Here is a 25626-nt window from a genome sequence, read left to right as displayed (position 1 = left end):
TGTATTTGTAAATTTCAAAGGATTAAGAAAATGACTCCAAATATCCCTCCTTCTGTTCCCTCCTTTTCTCCTCAGAACATGTTCCAGGGTATGGTGTTTGACTTTGTGACGCAGCAGGTGTTCGACATCTCCATCATGATCCTCATCTGCCTCAACATGGTCACCATGATGGTGGAGACAGATGATCAGACACAGGACACGGAGGATGTGCTTTACTGGGTCAACTTCATCTTCATTGTGGTCTTCACTTGCGAGTTTGTATTGAAGCTCTTTGCACTGCGTCACTACTACTTCACCAACGGCTGGAACATCTTCGACGTGGTTGTGGTCATCCTTTCAATTGTGGGCAAGTATTTAAAAAGGGTTATTTATGAACAGCAAAAGAAGTGTGAGGCTGCTTAGTTGAAATTAGCTCACATCATTCAAGAGTAAAGTACACACAGATGGTTTCAAGGGTCACTTCCCCAAAAATGGAAGACGTTTTGTCACTTTCCTCGAGTGGTATGAAGCCATGCAGTTCATTTTAGTTCTGAAATATCTATCTCTCTGATACCCCTTTAACGATCTACGTGGCTCAAAAACAGACAAAACAAAAAAGTTATCACATGAATGTCTTCACAATGAATAAAGTTCACAAGTTCAGTTTAAGGGAAATGTTTAAAGCTTTGTATTATTAAACAGACAATATTATTTGTGGATGTATTAAGTTATATTTGTATATCAACTTCTTTCTGCTTTTTGACAGATGTTGGGCTCCATGAACAGCAATGTGTTTATCCAGAAACAATGTTCTCCATTACTCTGGATTATATACAAACATAACTGTGAACAGTTTTGATTGAAACTTTCAAACAACATAACTATCCCCTATATAAACAGTTTATAGTGTGTCTTTGGTTCTCCTGATTTGTTTCACAATTTGCAGAAAAACTATGAATGTGCTGCTCTTGTTTGTAGGCATAGTAGTGCAATGTGTATAAAGTAAAGCAGTGAGTGATTCAGTAATAAAATCCCGTATATTTTAACCAAATGTATGCTGTTTCTCTTTTTGCTCCCTTTCAACTTCAGGGATGTTTCTGGCTGACATCATTGAGAAGTACTTTGTGTCACCGACACTCTTCAGGGTGATTCGTCTGGCTCGAATTGGCAGAATCCTGCGTCTCATCAAGGGAGCCAAAGGAATAAGAACTCTACTGTTTGCCCTGATGATGTCACTTCCTGCCTTGTTCAACATTGGCCTACTACTTTTCCTGGTTATGTTCATTTTCTCCATCTTTGGCATGTCCAACTTTGGCTATGTGAGACACGGGGCTGGAATTGATGACATGTACAACTTTGAAACCTTCGGCAACAGTATGATAATCCTGTTTATGATCACGACGTCAGCTGGCTGGGACGGCCTGCTGCTGCCCATTCTGAACTACGAACCCGACTGCGACGCTAAACTGGAGAATTCCGGCACACCCGCCACAGGAAACTGTGGGAACCCTTCTGTGGGAATCTTCTTCTTTGTTATGTACATCATCATTTCATTCCTTATTGTGGTCAACATGTACATCGCCATCATCCTGGAGAACTTCAGCGTGGCCACAGAGGAGAGTGCCGACCCGCTCAGTGAGGACGACTTTGAGACCTTTTATGAGATTTGGGAGAAGTTTGACCCTGATGCGTCCCAGTTCATCACCTATTCCAAGCTTTCTGACTTTGCTGATGCACTTGAACACCCACTCCGAATCCCCAAGCCCAACACCGTTGAACTGATCGCCATGGACATGCCTATGGTGAGCGGCGACCGCATCCACTGCCTGGACATCCTGTTTGCCTTCACTAAGCGTGTGCTGGGTGACAGTGGCGAGTTGGACATGTTGAGGCAGCAAATGGAGGAGCGTTTTGTGGCTGCCAATCCCTCCAAGGTCTCTTATGAGCCAATCACTACCACTCTGAGGCGCAAGCAGGAAGATGTGTCATCCAGAATCATTCAAAGGTCCTACCGTTTTTACCTGGCTAGGCGGGGTTTTGTCTGTAAGCGCAAACCAGTCCATAAGAAAGCAGAGAATGACGGGAACAATCAGGAACAAGAAAAGAAGGAGGGCACTCCCTCAACTGCCTCCCTGCCCTCTTATGACAGTGTAACCAAACCTGACAAGGAGAAAGAGGATGACAACAATGAGGGCAAGGGAGGGAGGAAAGAGAAAGGAAGAAACCAAAAAGACATCAAGGAATCTAAATGTTAGAGAGTTGGAATAATAATCACAGTAATAACGACAAAATTATAATAATGTAACTTCAAGCAAAGCGAGAGGAAACTCACCCACACAGATGTACAGATTATTTCATTTGCAAGTCAGAAAAAAATAATACTCAATAATTTTGTTTACAGACTTCATTCTTATATTGATGCAGAGGGAAGCAGCTTGGTATGTTACAGCTTGAAGACTCTTGAACTTCAATCAAACCAAACATAATCAGCATACTGTGTGACACTGTTGTATCTAGACTACTGATCTTGACAAAAGGGAATGAAAAACAGACAAGGAAATGTCTTCGTCTGCTGAAAGGAAGATTGCTCACTTTACCACTGGTCTACAGATAAGACAAGTAACTCTACATCAAGAGGTACAATGAAAATACACTTAAGGAATTCAGCGCCTGGACGCGAGTAATGGATTCCTATGGAAGACAGTGTTGTGAAGGAAAAACAAGGATGCTGCTGGTTGCTGAAGAATTGTCCGCTTAAAGCGGCCAATGAGTGCTTCTGTGTCATTTAGTACTGAAATGTATAGAGGAGCAGAATGACACACTCACTCTATAAGAGCAAACAGAAGGATGACTGGTGAGTGAAAGACACAAATGACAGAGAGAGTTGGAAGTACTTTTCCGTTTTATTAAAGCTAGAAATTGTTCATTTGAGCAGCAAAAATGCAAACAGACAAAAAAGAACAATATTCAACATTTTGCCCATGTCACTTAACTCTTCTACTCATTGTATCTTTGTTATACCCACATCAAAATGCTTTTTTTTACATGGGCTTTCACACCAATTGGTTAAGGGTCTGTTTATTATGGGGTCAACTCGGGCCAAGGGCTTACATTTACTCAGAAAGATTTCCAAACAAATACATAAATAATTGTGCTTGTTCAATGCATAGAAATGACTTGCATGATGGCATGTTTTGATCAGAAATCTTGCATGAATTATCATAGTCCACAGGACACTAATACTCAGACCACAACAGTGGCTCGACTGTAAGATTGAGACTGTCAAAATTTGAAAGCTCAGAGTTCAGAGTAATTTGTTTAACAAAGATAAGGGATATTGGGGTTGATAAATCTAAAATGGATCAGAGTTTCTGTCTCATTACTCAACACATTTCAAATGTTTCAATTGCAGCCTCTGTAGACAGAAGAATGGAATGTGCTGGTCAATAATGTCACCATAGTGGACCAGTGGATGAAATCCAAACAAGTTATTTGCTGTTCTGGAGATTTTGAGTGTGTAAGATGCGGAAACGGATGTCTGTGTGTTTCATGGGACTGAAATGTTTGTTAATTTGGACTCAAATGTTTTCAAGGGCGCAACACTTTGGAACTACACTGCTTATATTTATAATTTGAATGCACCTATGTAATGTTTCATACCATCTGCCTTTGGTTTTGTGTGAGCGGGCATTTTGGAAGACGGTCGGTTATAAGTGGTTTGTGGGGATTTCACAGGTATGGCAAACTCCTATTTCTGATGTTTCTCTATCGGTGGTTAGACCTTTCTGGAAGGGCTGAGAAGATTCTTCATCATTATATCATTTGATGTCATGTAGCTTATTTACATGTGTGTGGTTTCTTTTTCATTCTCTGATGTGATTTTCATGTTTTGGTGGGTAATGAGTCTTTACTTTACACACTTCTACAAGCCACATCCAAGATGAAGTTGAGGGACACGGTCTTGTTTTTGGGACATATTTGGCGGCCGTTAGTAGTATCCTATTTTAATGAGAAACAGAAAACGAGGAATGGGTAATGAGAACATGGTGTGTGGAGAAGCCAAAGAGATCTGCCTTGTTATCCCTTGTTGCCCTTTGTCCATGGAGTGGGATTGGGTGAAGTATGCCCGGCCCATTCAGTTTTTTCACTGTCATTATTAGACAGAGAGACCCTAGAAATGTATGCAATGCTTGAAAAATTCATCCCTTTTTCTCAGGAGATATTATAGATGTACTACTATGAGCTCTGCAACAAAATGCAAGTGAATGTGATGGGAGTATTTATGAAATCATGTTTTACTCTTTTCTGTTTTATGCCATGTTGATGGACAACGATCTCGGCCGGCTGCCTCAACTCGGCAGCCGCCTGGTCAGGGGCCAGTTTGGCGCTTCCTGCTTATGACGCTTAGGATTATAGGGCTAGAAGCATCTCAGTGAAAAAGCAACATTTCGCTCGCTTGTAAAGGCAGCGTTTATATTGATAGCGGATAACATTTGTGGATAAGTCATTATGGACTGTAGTCTGGTCTCAATTAATTTCGATAAAATTATAATGTTCACCCCCCCTCCCCCCCCCCCCGATAGCAATCACAGATATAGGAAACACTGTGAGGAGATGTCATGAGAGTGAATTGGGATATGTTGATTTGAGCAGCACACTTAATTCTTTCCGAAGCAGAAGTGGCATGCTCAGAGGAAAGGCCCCAGATTTCAGTATTGGACAACAAGTGCTCTGAGCCTCTCATTTGCACATTTTTTCGTCATATTGCTCTAATGCATAACAAATACCAAATAACCAACAGAGCACTGGATGCATTCTAATGGTACTGTGAGCCTAAGCACCACACCACAGCTTTTGCACTTCCTGTTGTGCAGTGATGTCACTTCCTGTTTATGAATAACTCCCTCGTCAGTTCTCAAGTTCTATGGTCCAGTTGCTGCATGAGATCTCCAAAATCAGTGTGGGTGTTACCTTGAACCAAATAAAACTCTGAATGATAAGCATAAAAGCAACTGCCGTCCATTTTCTCCGAGATCATCATGGATGTACAGATGCGTATTACAGAAAGAAACCTAAAAAATAGACACACATACATCCATTCGGGGAAAAAATAAATAATAATAACAGTTCAGGCTATGTTCTATATGGCACAAACTGCAAAAGCGAAGGATGGACTTTCTAAGAAACTATAAATAATGTAATATATTATTTTATTTTAACGGCATGTGTAGTTTTTTGTAAATACAGGATTACTTAAAAAACTACAGCTATTAATCTAACACTAAATATTAATAACCGTGAATAGAATGGCTTCCAGCTGACAGCCCTTGTCACTTGTCAGGCTGTGACACATTTGTTAGATGGAGTAGATTTCTTTTTGTCACTTTTCACAAAAAAGAGGGGAGTAAGCTAAAAGAATCTATATTAAAAAGCAGAATTGTATTTAAAACTGTATAAATCAATACATACAGAGCTATATTACATATATATATTATATATATATTTGACTATATATATATATATATAGTATATATACTCTCCTGTCCACTCCTTGCATTGAGGTGATACCAGAACCACAGAGTGTAACTGATCATGCTTCTTTCTTTGTGTGGTATGTTCAGAGAATAGCCAAAACTCTGGTCTGCCCAGGACTTCTGCATACTGGGTACCAGCGTACAAGGCATGGTGTTGTACTGGCTGCTTGCTGAGAATTGTGGAGCCTGCCTTGGTGAGAGGATTGCACTACCAGCATACCCTTTTGTACAAGTGTGAAGATGTCTTGCCCCTAGTTTCCTATATTGTACATACATGGATAATACAGACACGGACAGACTCACACACACTCACACACCTACACACACACTCACGCACACTCATAGCTTTTGACAGGTAACCTGGTTAACCAGTGTGCCCCAGTATGAGCCACAGCTCATTTTGTGTGACAATTCTTTGCTCGTTTCAGCTCTAACCCTCTTCCATGTTTCCCCTTAACACACTGCTGCAGTTTGGAGTTGATTTTTAATTTTGCTGTCACTTTCAATATGATATATCTAATGATTTAAGGGTTAGTTGTCTTAACTGTCTGTGTTTGTTTATGGTGCAATCTCTTAACGGCACGTGCCTTTTTAGCTTCCTATTTAGTCTGTCAATAAAATCAGCAATGAGGATCTCAAAACCACATGGGAGTGAATCAAAACGGAGCACGATAGAAGCGATGTATTGAGTTCAAAATTAACTTGTAAACTGAAAACTCACCACCTAGATTAGACTGTCTGGACTAACATCTTGTAGAGTCATGTAGTACAAGTGCTCTCTCTGTGTGTTCTGTTTACCGGCTCTTGGGCTAGTAAAGGGAACAGCTTGCCTTCTGTTTTTCATTCTGTTCATTTTCAAAATGTTGATTTACCGATCGGTATATGAGGCCATTCTTTTGTAGCATGACTGAGATAAATTTCTTTTCTTTCCTGAAAATAGGCTAACTGAAAAAAATAAATCTTTTGACTGTCATTATCTCTTGCCACTAATACAGTCAGAGAGAGGACGTGTGTTGCACAACCACATGGGATGATTAATGAGAATCAGTGAAAGAATATCTTCATTTGAGCACGAATCTATTTCCAAACAATAAAGCAGCCTTCCAGTTACACCTCTGGCTGGTGTCGTTTTTGATTAATAAATATGATCTGTCACTTTATCGTGCAGAATATGTTCCACCATGTCTTGCAATGGATGTTTTTGTTGCTGCTTAACCACCTCATTTCCTGTGATAACTAGGAGTTTAAATGTTTAAGTTTTTCAAGCAATACGGTACACAATGCCGCTCTAAAAACGTGATTTAGTTTGTGTTTTTATTTGCCGATATTCACTAAAATTGCTTGTTTGTATTGCAAACATGGCATAGAACATGTTTGAAAGCTACACAGGACAGGGAGGGACAGAGACAAAGCAGCAAAAGGTTTGGCAACAACAACACAATATACTTCAGAAATGCCTCGATCACAGTGTCTCTGTTCATGTTTTAACAATACTTGAATAAGATATTTGTTTGAGTTGATGTGGTTGGGTGTGTCATGGTGCAACAGCGCTCAAATGACTATTGAAGCAAGGGTGTGTGTGTGTGTGTGTTTGAATGTGTATGTGCATGTGTGTTTCTTTCTTTCCTTTCTTCCCCCCTCCTCTGTGCTGCGTGTACGTGCGCGTGCGTGTGTAAGGTGGCGCACTGAATGAGGGAAGGCGCAGGGAAGGGAGGGGGGGAGTAAGCAGAGACAGCACTGCAGTGCAGATAGATGAATGCAGTGGCCTGGGCTGAGTCAGCAGCATGTTCCCAATAGGCTCAGACTGTACAGTGCACTGTATAGCACCCTCCTTAACCACAGCAAGCAGGCAGAGGGAAAGCGAGCCACAGCAGCAAGATGAAAAGTAAATGAGAACAATGAACACAGGCACACAGTAGAAAGTGTGTTGCTGTGGATTTATCCTTCACCTCCTACCTGCAGTGCTGCATGCGTTTTTCAGTGCATCACATTGTTTTGTGCAGTTTGATATCTGTGTCTTACCCTGTTTGATAATAGGAGTCTAAAATATTGATAAATGCAACTGTTCATTACTATTGCTCGAAAAAGAATTTGAGATGATTATAAAACGTTTATTTTATTTATGTGTAGGAATTGTTGATTTCTTTGTACTCTATATTTCTAATTGTGTGGCTCTCCTCAAAAGACACCATCAACATGTCATATATATTCTGCAGTACACACATGCTTTGTCTTTTCCCCCTATAGGTTTCTGTCCTCCTTGCATCCATCTGAACAGCAGGACTTGGTTGCAGTATTGGGACATGGATTAAGTAGGACATTGGTGTGATCTGCCGGGCTGTCTGAGCAATTTTGTGTGAGGGAGGGAGGGAGACAGAGGGAAGACAGTGTAAGGGATACAAAGAGAGGGAGGTTGTCTTTAAGGAATCAATAACATGCAACCTGCAGTATTGTTGTGATCAAGCATCTGGGTGAGGTTGTGGTTGTTCACTTTCTGTGTCAGGTCTGCTCCGCCATGCAGAAGATGAGAGGAACAACAGAGGTGCATAGATCAAATATATAAATACACACGTAGACCTAGTTTCACTCACTGTGTAAAGAGGGAATGGGCCTGACATTGTCTTGAGTTCAGCAGTTCTCACATAGAACTATGTGTGGATGATCAAGCATAAATTGTCACATAGTTTATCTTACCATATAGCTGAGAAAGGAATTCAAATGAATTCCATTTAGTCAAATTGGAATCAAAAGCTGTGATGTATGCTGATTTATCTCTGGGGCCACTGCCCCATCCCTCACAGAGCATAGCCCTCTCTGCCCCTGTAGGGTTGGGATTTGTGTTATTCATCCCTGCCGCTGAACGTGTCTGCAGAGATCACAGCCTTCATCTTCTGTGTTTATTGCTGTAACCCCTCCAGCAGACAGTGAAGTGCTTCAAAATACTTCTTACAGCTATCTAACACCCTCTAGTGGGACTTAAAGGAAATAACCCAAGACAATGTAGGCTATGACTTCCACATGCGAAAGGGTTAGTTCATATTTTTCAACATAAGGTAGGGAGTTCCTTATTGGTGTGGTGGTGGTATGGTGAATCAGACTGTCTGGTGTCTGTTAATCCTCCATAAATCCTGAGATATCCCAGCAAACCAGCAGCTTGTCAGCAAATGGGGCTATCACACACAAAAAAATCATAATCAGGTTAAAAGCAGGATTTTGTAGCCCACCCTTACACAATACATATTACATACAGTAAACCTTTTTTACTGGTCAGCCTGTAAAAATATCTGTTAGATCTAATTAACAGTAATATAATAATACAAATAGGCTACCTGTAAACATTCGCGAGCCACGTCGACTTCCGGTCCTTAAGTACCCGATGTAAGAGCCATCATTACTGGCCAGGAGGGGTTTGAAATGACTGGTAACGACTTTATATCGTCAAAATGTTACCAGTAAAGTCTACAAAGCTAAATGTTGACCTAAATTGTTGTTATTGCCACATGTCCTTCCAGTTTAGACCATGGAGTCTGGAGTTGGCCTCTGGTGTTAGCTCTCCTCTCCACAGTAAATCTGCTGTCCGGTGTAGACTACCTGCTTAGCAACGTTACATTATGATTGAGTACTGAGGAACAGTAGTGTGAGTAATGAGGAACAGTAGTGTGAGTAATGAGGAACAGTAGTGTGAGTACTGAGGAACAGTAGTGTGAGTAATGAGGAACAGTAGTGTGAGTAATGAGGAACAGTAGTGTGAGTACTGAGGAACAGTAGTGTGAGTAATGAGGAACAGTAGTGTGAGTAATGAGGAACAGTAGTGTGAGTAATGAGGAACAGTAGTGTGAGTACTGAGGAACAGTAGTGTGAGTAATGAGGAACAGTAGTGTGAGTAATGAGGAACAGTAGTGTGAGTAATGAGGAACAGTAGTGGTCAAACATAGAGAGGCGTTGTTTGAATGTAGTCTAGTCAAGAGGGACATTTGAGCTAATTTAAATGTGACAGTATCTGAGTTCATGTCTGCTACGAAGACCAATTACGAAATGTGCTGCTGTAAAGATGTTTCTAAACAGCATGAAGGATGAGCTCATCCTTTTCTTGATATCGATTGCTTTCAACAAAAGTGGAGCACAAAGTGCTCAAGTGCTTGTAGCCTACTTTACTTGTACTTAAGTGTTTTGAGGTATGTCAAGCATTTCCATGAGGTGCATTAAATTCCACCCATTAGCCTTCTGTATTTGCTAGAAGTAACTAGTAGCTAGAAGTAACAGATTCAGATTTTAATATGATACATGGTCATTAAACTACCCAACAGGATTCTACTTTAACAGGGTTGGAGATTAGCACCAGCCACCAGCTAAATGCTGGGACTATATGCAAGTGGTTGCTGAATTTGCTTCACTCACCAGCTAAAAAAATAACAATGGTATCTATTTGGGGGATGATATAATTTGAATATTCACAAGCCATTTGCAGGTGGACAGGGAAGTTCACTCTGTACCTTATGTGTGTGTGTGTGTATGTGTGTGTGTGTGTGTGTGTGTGTGTGTGTCTGTGTCTGCCTGTGTCTGCATGCATGCATGCGTATGTAGATGTCCACCAACCACATTCACAGGTGGACAATAAAAGTTAATTTCTCACCCTGGTATAAAAGTAGATTAAATAAGCAACCCTCTATGCCAACTACAACAATATCATTTTGTGTTCATGTGAATAATACCGCAATAATGTGAAAATAAAAGTATACCAGTGATGGGGCCATTGTCTTTGCTTAAAGACCACTTTTACTTTTGATGCTTCAAATACATTTTGCTGATGATATTTTAATGCAGTAGCTTTTACAGATTATTTTTTAAATATTTGACTTAATTAAAGGATCTGAATGCTTCTTCCACCACTGCCTCTCCCCCCCAAAAGTTTGAACCTCACTGTAAGTTTGTCCTTATTTGACTCAAGAGCACATGGAAACAAATACTAGTGCGTTTTACAGACTTTGCAGTACCATCCACCCCAGGGCTAGACACGCAGACCCTGCGCCTGAAGAACGAGTTCTGAAGACCAGCCAGCAACAGTACGGTATCACCACTGAAACATCAGGGTGACAGTGTTGGCTTAATAAATGAACATCGAGCTAGAAGTGACAAGAAGAAAACAGAAGAGAGGCGCAAAAGACAGCATCTTGAAATTGAAAAGTAAAAGACAAACAGAGCCTGGAAGCCTAAAAACAATAAGTCCTGTTTCATTCATTTAATTATAATGTGTTTAAACCAACGTCTGTGCTGATTGTTTGTAAAATGCCTTCATGCTCCATCAATAGGTTCTTAATTAAAGGCTCATGAGATCATATTTATATTCATCTTCACTATATTTTGTGAGTGACTTTGCAACAATGTTTCTGTTAGTTTTCGATTATTTTCAGTTATAAAACACAATGTGGTATTTCTTAGTAAGACCCTGTAGGTGTCACTGTTATTCTTGTTATCGGGCACTTGTGCAGCAGCTGCTGCTGCTATTGTTTGTATGAGTTGGAGAATAAATGAATGTAATTGTTAAACAGGCAGAGACAATGTATTTTCTCAGAGGGACCATCATTGATTTCACAGGTTGAATGAATTACATTTAAAGATAAACGTTGCCATTTAACAGAGTTACGTTTTGATGGTTTTCTGAGCTGGTTGCTCAGAATGGGAAGTGAGTCTGGCTCTGAGGTTAGTGAGCTTCATAGATGGGAATAGAATCTTAGCAAGAGGTTTAAATATGGATGGCTGGTTTATATACAGCCAGCGCCAGGAATGTGGTTTAAGGTTTGTTTAAGATGCCTGGACTTTAGGCGGTATTTGCTAATCGTCATTATAGTCAAAGATATGTTTTATGTAAAACAGTTTTGTGAAATACTTTGGACGTTGCAGCAGGGCTAGATTCACTGTGGATAAAAGGACAAAAGTTTCGGACATCTGTCACACGCGAGCGCATGCCCTCCGCCCTCCGGACAATAAAGCTGTGGATGGGGGGGGGGGGTCAGCATCTTCTCTGCTCTTCCTGTCCTTTTATTCTATGCTCTATTGAGCTTCTACTGGGGTCTTAACATAACATGGATGGCCTTCTTATTCCTCACCAGTGTTACAACTTGGGCTAAAAATATTAATACAATATTACCAGCAAGAGAAATAAAGATTTGGGTAATTGGTTTATTGGTCCATTATTTCTTTATAATTTAAAATGTAAAATTGGACAGATTATATGGAAAAGGGGACAATGTTCTGAGAATGGTAGTACATGAGTTTGAAACCAGTTGTTGCTTTTCAGAATCATTTTCTTGAAATAACTGCTCCATTTAAATCCAAGTGAAAAAATATGTAATTGTTAATTTATTATATAAATTCTACACCTATTATTTGTTGAAGCATGTTCAGCTAATCTGCTGTCTACTGAGTAAAAGACTCAAGATTAATTAATTGGAATTAATTGTACCATTTGAATATAATTTGTGCCAAATTACATGGCTCTTTCTGGGAAACCTCAGAAGAAACTATTAGGAAAATTTCATAAATATATGGACCAGTAAATGAAAGATAGTACCTCAGGATCATCACTGGTTGAAAATACAAATAGTGGAACAGAGTCCTCTCTTGACAGAACATTTGGGTATGGGTATTGGGTTTGCTACTATCATGCTGCAATATGAAGTTGGACATGGTCAGCACATCTGTAAAGAGAAAACCTTTTGGAACATATGTCATGCTCTCGTCATAGTATATTTTAGTGACTGATAACGACACTCAAACCTCAAACATTCACAGACCAAAAAAAAAGTCAAGGTTTTGTTGTTGTTGTGATATCTTCATTTTTATGATGCAACAGTCTTTAGTGAGGTAGACTTTAACAGGTCAAGAATTAGAAACATTGCTCCTTAAACTGGCAAGTGAAATGACATGAAATAAATATTTCCATGTACAATGTCTTCAAAATGAGGTAGAAATGGTTACAGAGAACACAAGATACAACAAAAGTACAACTGGATTAAGAAGATAACGCTGAAATGCCATTTTCCATCAGTTGGACTAATTCAACTCCACTTCTTTCAATGAATCAGAGTTACACCAAGAAACAGCAAATACTGTTGTTGCAGTGTGTAAGTTAATGTAGATCACATTTTTTGTTTGACACTGAAGAGCATCTAATTGTTGTAGCTAAGCGCTTAAATACTTTTAAAAGCTGGGGGTAAGAGTACATTATTATTAGTGTAACACCTTTTTATTAATATGTATTTTTTTCTCCAGCATAATTTGAAGCTAAATCTTTGTGTGATGCATTTTATTTTTATTTTTGTTCAGTAAGTTAAATTTCACGCGTTTACATTTCCAAATTAAAATACTTTTTCAGACTAAATCTGAAGCGGCATTACACCCTAAATCTTTCTATGTGTGGGGATCCACTCTCTGGACATGCTGTTAGTTAAGAGTTTGGTTTTGTTTAATTTTGCAAAGGAGATATTTGTATGGCATAACCTATGTAGGGATGGCATAGTGTAGCAACAAAGCTACAACACTGAAAAAAAAGATTTACAGTTGTAACTACATGTTTTCTGATAGTGCACATACATTTTAAACCTCTCCCTTCTTCATGGTGTCGATTCGTGTTTGAGCTCAAATCAAGCTGATTAATTGGTGACACTGTGTCAAGCGGTTTTAAAATACTGATATTGAAAAATGGAGATTGAACACTTTATTAAGACATTTATTAAACATACCTACTATAGAGCATATACTGTAATATGTGTATATCTTGATATGTCAAAAGTTGTTAATCAGGAGTGCTTTATTTTGACAGTTTGTCCACAAACACTGTTTCCCCACTGCTAACTACACTAACACTGAACATGTCATTCATTTTTCCACCAAAACCTAGAAGAGAATTACATCTATACATGAAGAAAATATGTTTCATATATCTAAAAACATCATTGATGTACAATATGGCATGTATTGTCCTTTTTAAGAAAAATATCTGAATTACATTCAACATTTCAGGCCTTGGTACAAAAACCTCAAGTTTTTTCCCAGAGCTAAGAAGCAGTGTGTGTGTGTGTGTGTGTGTGTGTGTGTGTGTGTGTGTGTGTGTGTGTGTGTGTGTGCGTGTGTGTGGGTGTGTGTTTTTGTACATGTTTTCTACTGTTAGTATCAAGGCCTTGTAAGTTCATTGTTTCCCTGAAGTGTTCAGAGTATGTTTCGCTCTTAATAAAAGCCATGGCTCCGTTTTCATCTTGCTCCATAAAGCTCCCTACAAACACCCGAAGGTAATAACATACATTCTTATTTCATCATTCTGAGGTAACAATATTCTTCCTGAGTATTCAATAACACGACTATATAATCATCCTTTTCAGAGGCAAAAGTAAAGAGAATGCATAAAAAAAAGTAAATCCCGTAGCAGACAAGCAGGTAAATCTTCATAAAGAAAGTCATTTTAAAATTGCGTTCCTCTCAGTCTGGGCTGTGCATCCAAACAGAAGTAACAAACAGGCTTATGGACCTTTACACAGTTTACTCTGAGTGAATTTTAGCAGAATGCAGACTTAAGCATAGTTTTTTTGTTTTTTGGTTGTTCTGTTGATTTGTGTAGTCATTGTTTCTTGTAATAGTTTGAATCTTAAATGTGTGAGCTGCACCATTATTCGCAAATACTTTCCTGTTAGTTTTAGGATCAACAAACATACAAGCAAACAACACGCTTTGAAGATGATCTGAATATACTCTTATGCTGTCATGGTATGAATGCTAAATACATTTTTAAATGAACATAAAATCTGAGATTATTTCCCCACTCTTTCTTTACTTGAAAACAATTTTAAAGGGCGGCTTCGTGTAGACTATGTAATCATTTGATAAGCAGCTTGTTATGTATAAACTGGACAAAAACAAAAGTTGTTCAGCAAGGAAAAGGGTTGAGAACAAGAAGCAGGACACTGGGATAGAATAAGATAAAGAACATGAAAAGAAGGGGTTAAGGAAACTGAAAGAATGAGTAAAGGTAGGGGGAAAGCCAGGGATGAGCGGGGAAACATTCATTTCTCGAGGCCAGGTGACACACCGAGCCTTGGAGTCAGCTGTGTAAAGTAGCAGTGATTGTGCTGAAGTAGTATGGTCGTCTCACCATTTCAGTTATTGCTTTCCTTACTTTTTGGTCGGTAATGATTTTTGTGGTGTGGTAGAACGTATTGCAGTCAAAGGCCTTTTTCATACATAACGGCCACAAATAATTACACCTACTTTTACAACAGTTACGTTGCAGATGCTGTGCTGCTGCCGCAGTAGCCAAAGGACATAAATAGGATCCTGAGAGAAACAGACACTCATACATTTAGACTGTCTTAATGCTATCTATGTAGAGAATGCCTCGACCTCACCCCTAACTTACCTCAACCTTAGAGGGCAAAATGCCCCCCGTGAATCTTTGGAAAAATATGAATAGTGAACATTTTAAAGATGCACAAGAAATACCAGTCTTGTGCCTTCTTGTTTTTCAAAAGTGAAATAAAAACCTTTCATTGACTATCCAATTTTGTTCACCCAAAAAGAACCCTGGTTGGTTTTCAAAGGGCGAGCGAATCCTCTCAAATGCCGACCGGTGCTGTCAGCGCCCTGCAGTGGGGTCTTCGGGTCGTGTGTGCGATGCAGGTATCTTCATAGACATTCTCTGTTGCTGAGGGAAGGTGTGCTCCGCTGACGCGCTCTCACCTGCCAGGCCTGATGGTGGGCTGTAGTCCCCTGCCCCGACGTAAGGGGGGGACATCATGGGCTTTCCAGATTTGTAGGCCTGCGGGTCTGAGGTGGAGCCGCTCATATCGTAGCCATTGCCGTGCCCGTTGCCGTGACCTTTGCTATGGCCGTTGCCATACTTTCTGTAGCGTGATCCCTCCACCTCTGCTCCCTCCTGTCCGTCCTCTGCCATCTCAAAGGCCTTGCGTTTCAGTGGTGCGCCTCCCTCAGAGCTCCCTCCAAGGCTGTGAGATGGGTAGCTGTAACTGCCCCCCACCATGGTGGGCCTAGGGGCCAGAGGAGTGGGGGCACTAATCCCAGGGGGCAGGTAGGAGGCACTGGGGTGGCTGTATCCAGAGGACAGGCTGGTTTGGGGGTAGCACCCTGGAGGGTAGTTGTAGATAGGAGTGCTGGCGCTGTAGCTGGGCACTAGAGTGGGTGCGGCCTGCAATGTGTGTAGAGGGGCAGGGGGAAGTGCTGCGCTTGGCTGAGGGCAGTATCCTGAAGACAGGTAGGTGCTGTTGTAGGCAGGAGGGTATTCCTGAGATGACGGGGCATTGCAGGAGCCAGCACCACTGTAGCCCGGCTCAGACGCCAAGTTACTGCTGACTACTGTCACACTTCCTGTGGCTGGGATGCCCACAGATGCAGAACCTACCTTGGTGCCGGTCAATGCCTCCAGTCCAGGGTAGCACTCCATGCTCTGACCCAGAGCCCATGGCTCAGATTCAGTTTTCAGGAAAGCTCCAGGCTCTGAGTAGGCCCCTGTAGGAGGGCGTTCATAGGACAGCTCCAACCCTGAGTACTTCTCGGCGTAGCGTTTGAGCAGAGAAGAAGCAGTTAAGGCTGATATGTCATCACTGGCCCACGGGTAACCTGCAGGGGCATAGCCTCGGCGACCAGCTGTGGCGTAGGGGTCGTGTTTGTGGGCAGACGGCGGTGAAGTGGTAGAGGTGACATCTAAGTGCTGCTCAGGCCACTGAGTTAAGGGGGCGGTGTGCTCCGGGGACCAGTGCATCTTCAACAGACCTGACAGAAACAAGACCAAAGCTGAATTAGTCCACACAATCTCAAAATGATGTTTCAACTATATGCAGTATTTTGTCTGGACCAGCCTCTTCTGTCTTCCAAACCTCACAGGCAAGTAAAGAGTCGGGCACCGTGAATATCTGCCCTCATAATCGCAAAGGCTAGCTGACCCTTTTCCAGAATCATGTCAATGCTTAGCCCTTTGCTCTTCTACACAGTCTCATACAGGCAGAGGACAACTGCTCTAATCTTTATGTGAAGCCGGCAACACAGCCCCCAGCCTGGTCTCCACAGCGATAAGCCTCTATCAGCCCGCGAGCTGCCCTCTACCTTTGCCTCACTCACATTAGGGCCATTGTTGTCTCTCTATGACTCTCTTAGTCCACAAAGCCACCCCCACCGAGCGTGTGATCTAATTCGGCTCAAACCTCAGGGGTCTGCTGGACGGGGAATAGAAGGTGTGTGTGTGTGTGGGGTGTGTGTGGTGGGGGGGGGGAGTAGTTTTTAATTATACTACACAGAGACACTGGACCACTATATCTATGAACACTATTACAAGTGCACTGACTACTTGAGAAGTCAAAGAAGTCTGACATTTCTTTCATGTGCCATGCGTGATTATACATTTACACAAACATGTAATCCACTGGTTTAGTGGTTGTGGCTTTGATTGGCTTTTGCAGGCTTTTTCTTTTTGAACTGGCATTAGGCTGACATTCCAGGCATTGCAGAGTATTATTAAACCGTCCCAACCACAGGCCTGAGCCAGAGGGGTTTCCCTATAACAGCTACGCACAGAGGAAAAAGTTCCTGCCTCAGTTTCACCAACAGGGATGGAGAAATACTGCCTCTGTCAGTATGCTTTTTAAAAATATGTTTCAGTAAATTAGCACCAATATCATAATATATTTCCTTTCCTAGCTGTTCTCATTTCTGGTCTTTTGCCTTCTATGGATCAGACTTCAGTTCTTTACACACTGTCATTTCAGTATTAATTCATTATTTATTCTTGAAAATAATCTTTTCCTTTCGAAGCATGTTTTCCTCTTCAGTTTGACAGATAACAGCACCATAGATGATTGTCTTGCAGTCATAGGAAACGTGTTTGTTGTAGTCTTGTAATTTAAGCTTTTATTTAAGACTAGGGTTGCAAGTAACAATTATTTTCATTGTTTATAATCTGCCAGTACTTCTTTAGTAATCTACAGATCATGGTTGCATTACTAAGTGGGTCTACTGGGCACAGGGTTAGGGAGCTCCTAAGCCCTCTAACCCCTAACCGCAGTGCCTACTGGGAAGCAACTGTTTTGAAGATTTGTCATTACAGACAGAGCCAAAGGGTTCAGTCATTCACGTCAATATCAGAGCCCCAAAACGTTATTCTGAAAAACTTGAAGGAATAAACTAAAGAGGCCATCTTCAGAGGGTTTTCATCCCCTCACGTCTCCTGTAATTATTAAGGCCTTTTCCTCTGTATGGACACCAACATCTCCTCCTGACAGTGGAGTTAAATGAGCTGTATTTAACATTCTAACATAAAAGTTACTGTGAGGAACATTTAACTGGTCTCAATGTATTACCGATGCCTCTATGTGACCTACATAAGTAAATGAGACCATCAGCGAGAAGACTGGCAATTCTATATAATAATAATTATTATTCTTAATGCTTGTTATCGGTGCCACCAGGTCGGATTTAGCAGATTAAATCCTGCAGGTTCACCAGAAACTCCTTTCTCCATTTCCTGTAATTTGAACAGAAGTTCGCTCACTAAGAATCAGTCTACAGCTATTTACAGACTTCAGCTAAATACATATATTAATTTAAGTAGAAATGCGTTAATAAATACAATGGTTTTGCAGACTTACAGAACATTATCTACGGTGTGAAGTCCGTCCTGTGGCCTTCATGCGGAGAGATACAGGGTCGTCAGACTGATGCTCACTGGTCATGCTGATTGCAGGCATGAGCCAAACGTTTGCCGCTTTGCCTTCAATCTACTCATCTCACCCCGTCTTTACCCGATGGTTTATAATCTATCCGAGACATATTAGAGCGCAGTAATCTAATGTGCCTGGAATCCTCGTCAAAATGCAGCGAAGGAATGTGAAAACTGAGGATCATTCTGAGGTCACGCGATGCAATAGTGAACTGCGAGGGTCTTGACGCGTTAAGAACCAGACCAATGAAACCCGACTAACGAAGGATTAGAGCACACGAGGCTGGTGGGAGTGTCAGTGCTCTGAGACAATTGTCGACACAAGAATTAAAGAAGCATCACCACTGGTGAGCTTACTCCTATGTTGGCTGTAAGCCTGTTACTTCGATGAAGGCTGTATTTCAAGGCGAAGCAACAAAACAATTGTTTTACTTGATTGTTCGATGGTTTTTGAAATATTTATAGACATTATCTAGGCAGTTACAAATAAATATGGCTGCAACATAAGACTGTTTAAAAGCAGGAGTGACTTCTTCAAAGAAAAGAAATGTTTAATTCTTACATTTAGGCAAATCTATAGACAAGTATGTACAGTAGCTCTACTTAATAATATGTATAAGTATTGTACTGCAACTGCTCTCTGTATCAGGTGACCATTACTATGCATTACTATTATATTCACTATAGCGAATACTCACTCTTTATACACGTGAAAATAGTCTTAGTCCTGAGACCTAGAGTGCTTCTCAAAAAGTTTTTTTCCAAACATTTAAACACTACCATGTTTACCGGGAAATGTGAATTTCTGCGACAGATTAAAACCTCTTGCTGTTAACGAGTGCTGTAGCATCAGACATCTGTGTTTAAGTACGGATGTTGGGGAGCAGGGTTTAGGTATTAGGAGGGACGAGTGAGGGAGCCCCTAACCCTAATCTAGCAAGTCATGCTGGCTCGGGGCTTGGAAACACCCCTTCATTCTTGGCCATGCTTGGCTTACCAAGAAGCAAAGATGAGTACTAAGCCGGCTTGGTACTCTGACAGCTTTCCTTAATCATTGTGATTATCATACTGTTGACACCAGTGATTCCTCTTCGTCTTGCAGCAGTTTGGTTTGTTTACGTACTCTCAAATCAATTTCTTCACGTGTAACACCATTCACATTGATGGTGAAGAGAATGTTTCCGTTTTCAAAAATGACTTCGCTAGATGAAAAGTAACCAATTTGTGTTGCATTATTGAGAAGAGCGAGATTACACCAGAAGAGGAGATGGCCGGTGAGAGCACTGAACGTGTTGAGGCAAGAGGGGATCAAGCATATCGAGGTTAGAGGGAAATACTAACATCCCAAGCAGACCAATCCTGCAGACACGACATGTAGTTTTATATAAATGTGGTTAGAGGTGTATGTAAGCTGCAGCTAAATCCTTCGGGAACCAAACTAAACAGTGTAGCTGCCATGTAACTTACACTCAAAGGTGTGTGTGTCATTAATCGTCCTGACACAAGCAAGTAAGTCTCATTTTAATCTTCCCAGAGCAGGAAGTGAGGTAAAATTACAGCGTCGTAGTGAACTCTTCCTCCTCTCTCCTGATCAAGACCTAAAAATGGTTGCTACATGGCTTTACAGCAAAGTGTGCAGTATGTGTGCAATAAAGAGATGGACTGAGTGTAACCCTCCCAGCTCTCTGTTGAGCTGTCAACAACCTCCACTAACACCAGTTTCAGTGCACTTTACTACTTTTTGTAATTTTCTTCTTGTTGTCATTGATAGGATGTGACAAACAAATTCATCGTATGGTTTTCTCTTTCAAGGAAACACAATTATGCAAGTCATGGATGCTTTCTGTGTGTCAGTGGAGGCTAGCTTGACTCGTGGTCCACTGCATGGTCAGTATGAGTAATTAGGGGTTAATTAGATGAAAGTACGTGTGGGGGAAGGGGCTGACGGGAATGGGGATTTGGGGGTTGTGAGGCATCAGAGGTGGCTTGCTGGGGAAACATAAAATCACCCTTCTGGAGCTGAATGGTCCTCTGTTAGAGCGTTTTACTCCACTCACAGTAAACAAAGAATTACATTTCCTGAAGATGGACAGACACTCAGAAATACACACAGCAAGATGCACACGCAGGCTCAAGCAAACTCCTGTCTTGTGCTTTTTGTGCAGTGTTTTATCTCCAGCTGACCAACAGGCAGAGGAGCTCTTGGTCATCTATCGGTTGAGTCAGGCTGCTGGAATGCCAGGAATCTAACCTGAGATCTATTTACAAAGCACATATCCTCTCCATACGCTCAGCACGCACTGTCCACTCTCCGGCTGAAGGAAGGCAGGGAGAGAACATGCTTGCTTACAGTGCTGATAAATGACCCTATCGGCTGTTTGCACATTATTGGGCGATTTATATTAGTTAGAGTTAATTCACACCACTGCTTGTAAGATCAATACAGAACACATCAGAGGAGAAATGGGATATGAATGTGGAGTGTGTCAAGATTCTTGAGGAAATGGACAATGGACTTCACACAGTCACATATCTATCACACACACACACACGCACGCACACACACACACACACACACACACACACACACACACACACACACACACACACACACACACACACACACACACACACACACAGTACAGCTCTCTGTGTCTTCCTTGCTTACAGAGTAAGTGAGGGTTAGATTGTTATGTAAGCACTGACCATAGTCTAAACGCTGAAGCCAGTGTGAAGGAGGTTCTGCTGAGGAGAATACCCCCCCTCTCCCTCCTCTTTTCCCTTCCCCCTTTTCTCCAGATCTGCACGTTCCACCAGGCTGTCAGCCAATCAACTACTGTACCATATCTGATTTAAGTTGTACACATCTCTAACCTACAATATATTTCTAACTACAAATCACACAACAATTCAAGTCAGAACGCGGCTTTTGACGCTCAAACAGACACATCACACATATTTACCTCAAAGCACTACTGAGAAACTATTTTACTTTGAATTGTGATGCTCTCTTTCCTCTCATTACATTTCTTTTTCTTTTACTCAGATTTTGCCCCCCCCCCCATCGTCTTCTTTTCTTGAGCCTCGCTCTTTCTCTCTGTGCTGTAGGAAAGACGGGACCGTGTGTCCGAGCCTGTGTGGTCAGTTTTCCCCTCCCCCGCTCCTTTAGCTCACACACATGTGGCAGAGGGTGGCCTGGCCCCTCTTTGCTTATTGTGTCCACTCATATATCAGGCTGCAGCTGACCAGTCCCTCCTCACGTCCCCTCCATCTGCCCTTCACTTTGCTCTTTCTCTGTCATTTTACCAGCAGCAGCCCAGGTCTTTACTATAACACCTAATGAGGATCTAAGGTGTGCTACAATTTGCTTAACAAGCTGTGATGATTACTATAGAGGACTAATGTGGAGTGTGTGTGTGTGTGTGTGTGTGTGTGTGTGTGTGTGTGTGTGTGTGTGTGTGTGTGTGAATGGAGGGTGATGTTTATTTGTCCCTCTATACAGGACTAATGAGTAGCTGCTGACACCAGGTTACTAACGATCTGGCTTTCATTCACAAAATCGTTTCACCCTGGTAACTGGCGGCTAAAAAGGGCTAAAACTGCTAATCATCATTATAGACAGAGAGCATAATGAGGTGTAGCTGATTGTGATTTTATGTTTACTAGTTTGAGAGAGTGAGTGTGTGTGTGTGTGTGTGTGTGTGTGTGTGTGTGTGTGTGTGTGCGGTGAGGTTTCATTTGAGTAGTTGTGGTTGTAAAAATAAATGCTTCATAGGATTGTGTGTATTTAACGTTTCTGTGGGAAGAAATTTAACGTGACGCTGTGAGTCTTTTTGAGGGAGGAATGTGACAGACGTACGTTACTAAAATCTCTGTCCGCTCAGAAAACTCCCTCGTTTTCCAGTTTTTGTCTCTGTGCAGCTTTTTAGGAAGAGTAAAACCTATAAGTAAATTCCTGTTGCATTATTCCAATCAGGTGAGCGTTGTAATCCTGTTAAAGCTTGGCCTAATCAATAGCCCAGTCAATCAATATAAGCATATTCATCAGCCTGGATAGCAACCTCTCACATATACAAGTGAGGCCTATACTGGGATGTGTCACAGAGATTTGTGTGATTTAATCTGGCTTTACACACTAATGTTCGACACATTGAAAACGTCTTCCACTTTAGATAACAATATCTGTCCCCAGAATACCAAGGAAATATAGTGCTATTATTGTTTGAAAATGAGTATAACCAACATTTTATGTATCTTTCATTTTTAAAGAAAAGCTCTGAATACGATCCACTGCACTCCTTCACTATGTTCATGCTGCTCTTTGACAGACAGTGGTGCTTTGGTAAATTGTTACTATACTATATTTACATGGAGGGGCTGAAAAAACAGCGACTGAACACTTTCTGTGAAATTCCTCAATGCAAAGCCTGCAGATTCAGCTGTTAAAGCCATTAGCATATCTGCCTTCTCAAAATGACTTCTAAGAGACCCCCCAGCCCCTCGCTTCCCTCTACTGAGACACAGAAGATGAGTCCTGAACAAAAGAGGAGCCCAGAAGAAGAAGAAGTTGTACAGAAAAACAGACCAATCTAGGTGCCATTGTTCACGTACAACACGCCAAACACATCCACCATTGGACATGGCCATACAACATATTAGTCCAAACATTAGAGAATAAAAAGGGAAAAAGCAGTGCAGACTCACTGTATGGGGTGACAGGACTGAGCATTCTGCAGCCCCGGCCCCAGGTGAAGAGGAGAGGACCAGGTCCACTTGGTGCTAGTGGGGGCCCAGCTGCATGCTGCGGGTCCTCCTCGGGCTACTGCTTCCCCTGCTGCTAGTGGTTGTGCGGCGGTTGGCTCGGCTAGTGACTGGCCTCTTGGACCCCTCCATGGTTCATTTCACAGTTGAACACCACTCCGACACGCTGCCAACTGAAAAGCACACACATGCAAGTGTCAGAGCCACAAGACACAGTGAATAAGAAGAGGATGTTTATTTCAGTAGCAGCCATTAAAAGCCCAAGCGTAGGGATATTTTGAGAGAATTATAAATGTTTAAAGTACAAATAATCATAAAAGCCCATTTTTGCTTGCATTGATTACATCTTGAATGCAATATCCGTATTAAAAAGACTATATTGTAAAAATAACTTTTGGGAAGTACTTGCAGAAAGCAACAGATATTGAGTTTCTCATGCGCTCACTTTTGCTTTCCTCAGTATTTCTGTCTGTTTATGTGTACACACGTGTGTGAGCCACCGATCAAGACAGAGTTTGAAGCTAAATGCACTGACAGAGAGAGGGGGCTTTTACCCTCTGACCACAAAACCGCACGGCCAGCGGAGACTTTACTAATTCTTTGAAGCCACCCATGTTTCGACACAAACACTACAAACCACAACAGGAAGAGGAACTTTGTACTCTCTCTCTCTGCAGAGCAAGGAAGCTATCATGTCTAACATAGACTACTTGAGGGTTAAAAACTGAAGAATGAGTGCATAGACATGTAACCTGGTTGGACATATAGAGTACAAACTACTGCATGTGCAGTGGAGTAAGCGGCACATAAAAGAGGGCATATCACACATAAAGAGGTAATAGAGAGCATTTAGAATGACAGGAATGTGCAAGAAGCCGCAGAGACATTGTCATTACTGCTGAAAGGAGATAAAAGCTAAATCTATTTCAGCAAGTGAGTACATTTCTACTGACCTGATCATGCCTGGATTTGCTTGATGAGTGGTTCAATTTGGAAAGTAATCCACTATTCCTCAAAGTACAACAGGGGAGCCCACGTAAATGTGTATGTGTGAGTCTTGTATGAGTGTGTGTGTGTGTGTGTGTGTGTGAGAGAGAGGCTTGTACTCTCTTCTGGGACCCTATCCTTCTCTCCTACACTCCCTCGCTCGCCCTCCAGCTCCCTTCTCCCTCCCCCCTCTCGCTCTCCCTCGCCCAGTGACAACAGAGCAGCACATACATCCCCTCCCCCAACCATGCCTCCCCTCCCCCTCCTCCTTCTCCCTGTCTTTTGTTAAAACTATTTCAGCAGGAAGGGAGAGAGAGGGAAAAAGTGACCAATCATGCAGTGTCAGAGCAGAGCCTGTTTCCCCTGCTGTGTGTGTGTGTGTGTGTGTGTGTGTGTGTGTGTGTGTATGTGTGTGTGCATGCATTTCTGCATGTGTGCATTTTGTGTATGATCTTATTTGTACGTGTGTATGCTTTTTCTTTATTGTAGTCCTTCAGTGTGATGAATGATCATGTGGGTTGCACACTACAGAAAAATAGAGAATTTTCTCCTTCACTGATCACATGAGAAGTTCAGTTATTGTCAATGACTTCTATTGATCTGGTACATTGATCTGAGTGGTGTTGGGAGGGTGGAGTTGAAACAACCATGTCAATATTACCTAATTCTTGTGGTAACCCATCCCCCCCTTACACACACACACACACACACTAGCCTACACACATGCATGGGCAACATTAAATGACCTCCACATTGGCCTCAACCCTTTGACTAAGAAGTGGATAAATTTCTTCACCTTCTTCCGATTTATCAATATCTGATATTCTAATATATACTCACGCTTCTTTTATATAATGTTCTTTCCAGGGGCTCATTTAAATCGTTCACTTCAGTCCCTATTTTGCTCCCCAGTCCCTCATACATATAGAAACACAGCTGTGGTTCTGCATTTAGAGTTATGGAGTAGGCAGGACAAGCTGGGCCACTCCTCATGTTACTCCGCTGTAAACACTCAAGGCCCTGCAGGACACACTGCTTCTGCTGTGGGCCCTAAACACACACACACACAGACACACACACACACACACACACACACACACACACACACACACAGACACACACACACACACACACACACAGACACACACACACACAGGCACATGTTTGACATGTGTGAGCTGTGTTTCAGAAGGTGGACTTTCACAGCTCAAACTGTAACTTTCCTTTCATTTTATTGGACTGTAATTGCATGACTATGATTACAAAGCGAGTTTCAACCCCCATCTTCACACCAACCTTACAGTAGTTGGTGATTGCAGTCTTTCTGATTTATGGAGATAAAGTCAGAAGTGGACTATCATCTGAGAGTATACCATGAGTTCATTTTTTGTCAATAAAGCAGTGGAAGTTGAGGTTTGTTAGAAGACCTTTCATCAGGTGAGGAGTAATGGCTAGTGCAGCGCTCAGCTCTTTCTCCCTTACCTGCTTTGCTGACAGACACTGAAAAAAAGCCATGCTGTTTTTTTGAAGGCCAGGAAACAATACATCTAAACAATTCCAAATGTGCTGTGGGGGCTTTTCTTTTCATCCTAGATAAAGTAGGCTGTTTGATACAAATTCACTGCCGAGGTGAAGCCCCCAGATGTG

General features: G+C 41.6%; 2 protein-coding genes across 7 annotated transcripts in view; one reads left to right on the top strand and one right to left on the bottom strand.

Moving 5' to 3' along the window:
• scn8ab (sodium channel, voltage gated, type VIII, alpha subunit b) overlaps positions 1-2370 on the top strand; it is a 37244-nt gene extending 34874 nt beyond the window's left edge. For all 6 annotated transcript variants that reach the window (XM_076110839.1, XM_076110837.1, XM_076110836.1 and 3 more), the window contains 2 exons: positions 76-346; positions 1069-2370. In XM_076110839.1, the coding sequence (XP_075966954.1) occupies positions 76-346; positions 1069-2234 (1437 nt within the window). In that variant the 3' untranslated portion in view covers positions 2235-2370. The remainder of the gene's footprint in view (positions 1-75; positions 347-1068) is intronic.
• A 9954-nt stretch (positions 2371-12324) lies between these two features.
• LOC142970609 (fidgetin-like protein 2) lies at positions 12325-24139 on the bottom strand. Its single transcript, XM_076110942.1, has 3 exons — positions 23946-24139; positions 22936-23165; positions 12325-16292 (listed from the first exon to the last, which is right to left on the bottom strand). Exons 2-3 carry the CDS (start codon positions 22958-22960, stop codon positions 15139-15141), a joined length of 1179 nt encoding a protein of 392 aa, XP_075967057.1. The 5' UTR covers positions 22961-23165; positions 23946-24139; the 3' UTR covers positions 12325-15138.
• Between the last annotated feature and the right edge of the window lie 1487 nt (positions 24140-25626).

The sequence above is a fragment of the Anarhichas minor genome, unplaced genomic scaffold (genome assembly GCF_050575085.1).
Source record: "Anarhichas minor isolate MPS153535 unplaced genomic scaffold, ASM5057508v1 ptg000043l, whole genome shotgun sequence".
Classification (NCBI taxonomy): Eukaryota; Metazoa; Chordata; class Actinopteri; order Perciformes; family Anarhichadidae; genus Anarhichas; species Anarhichas minor.
This window is presented reverse-complemented; position numbering and strand designations above follow the sequence as displayed.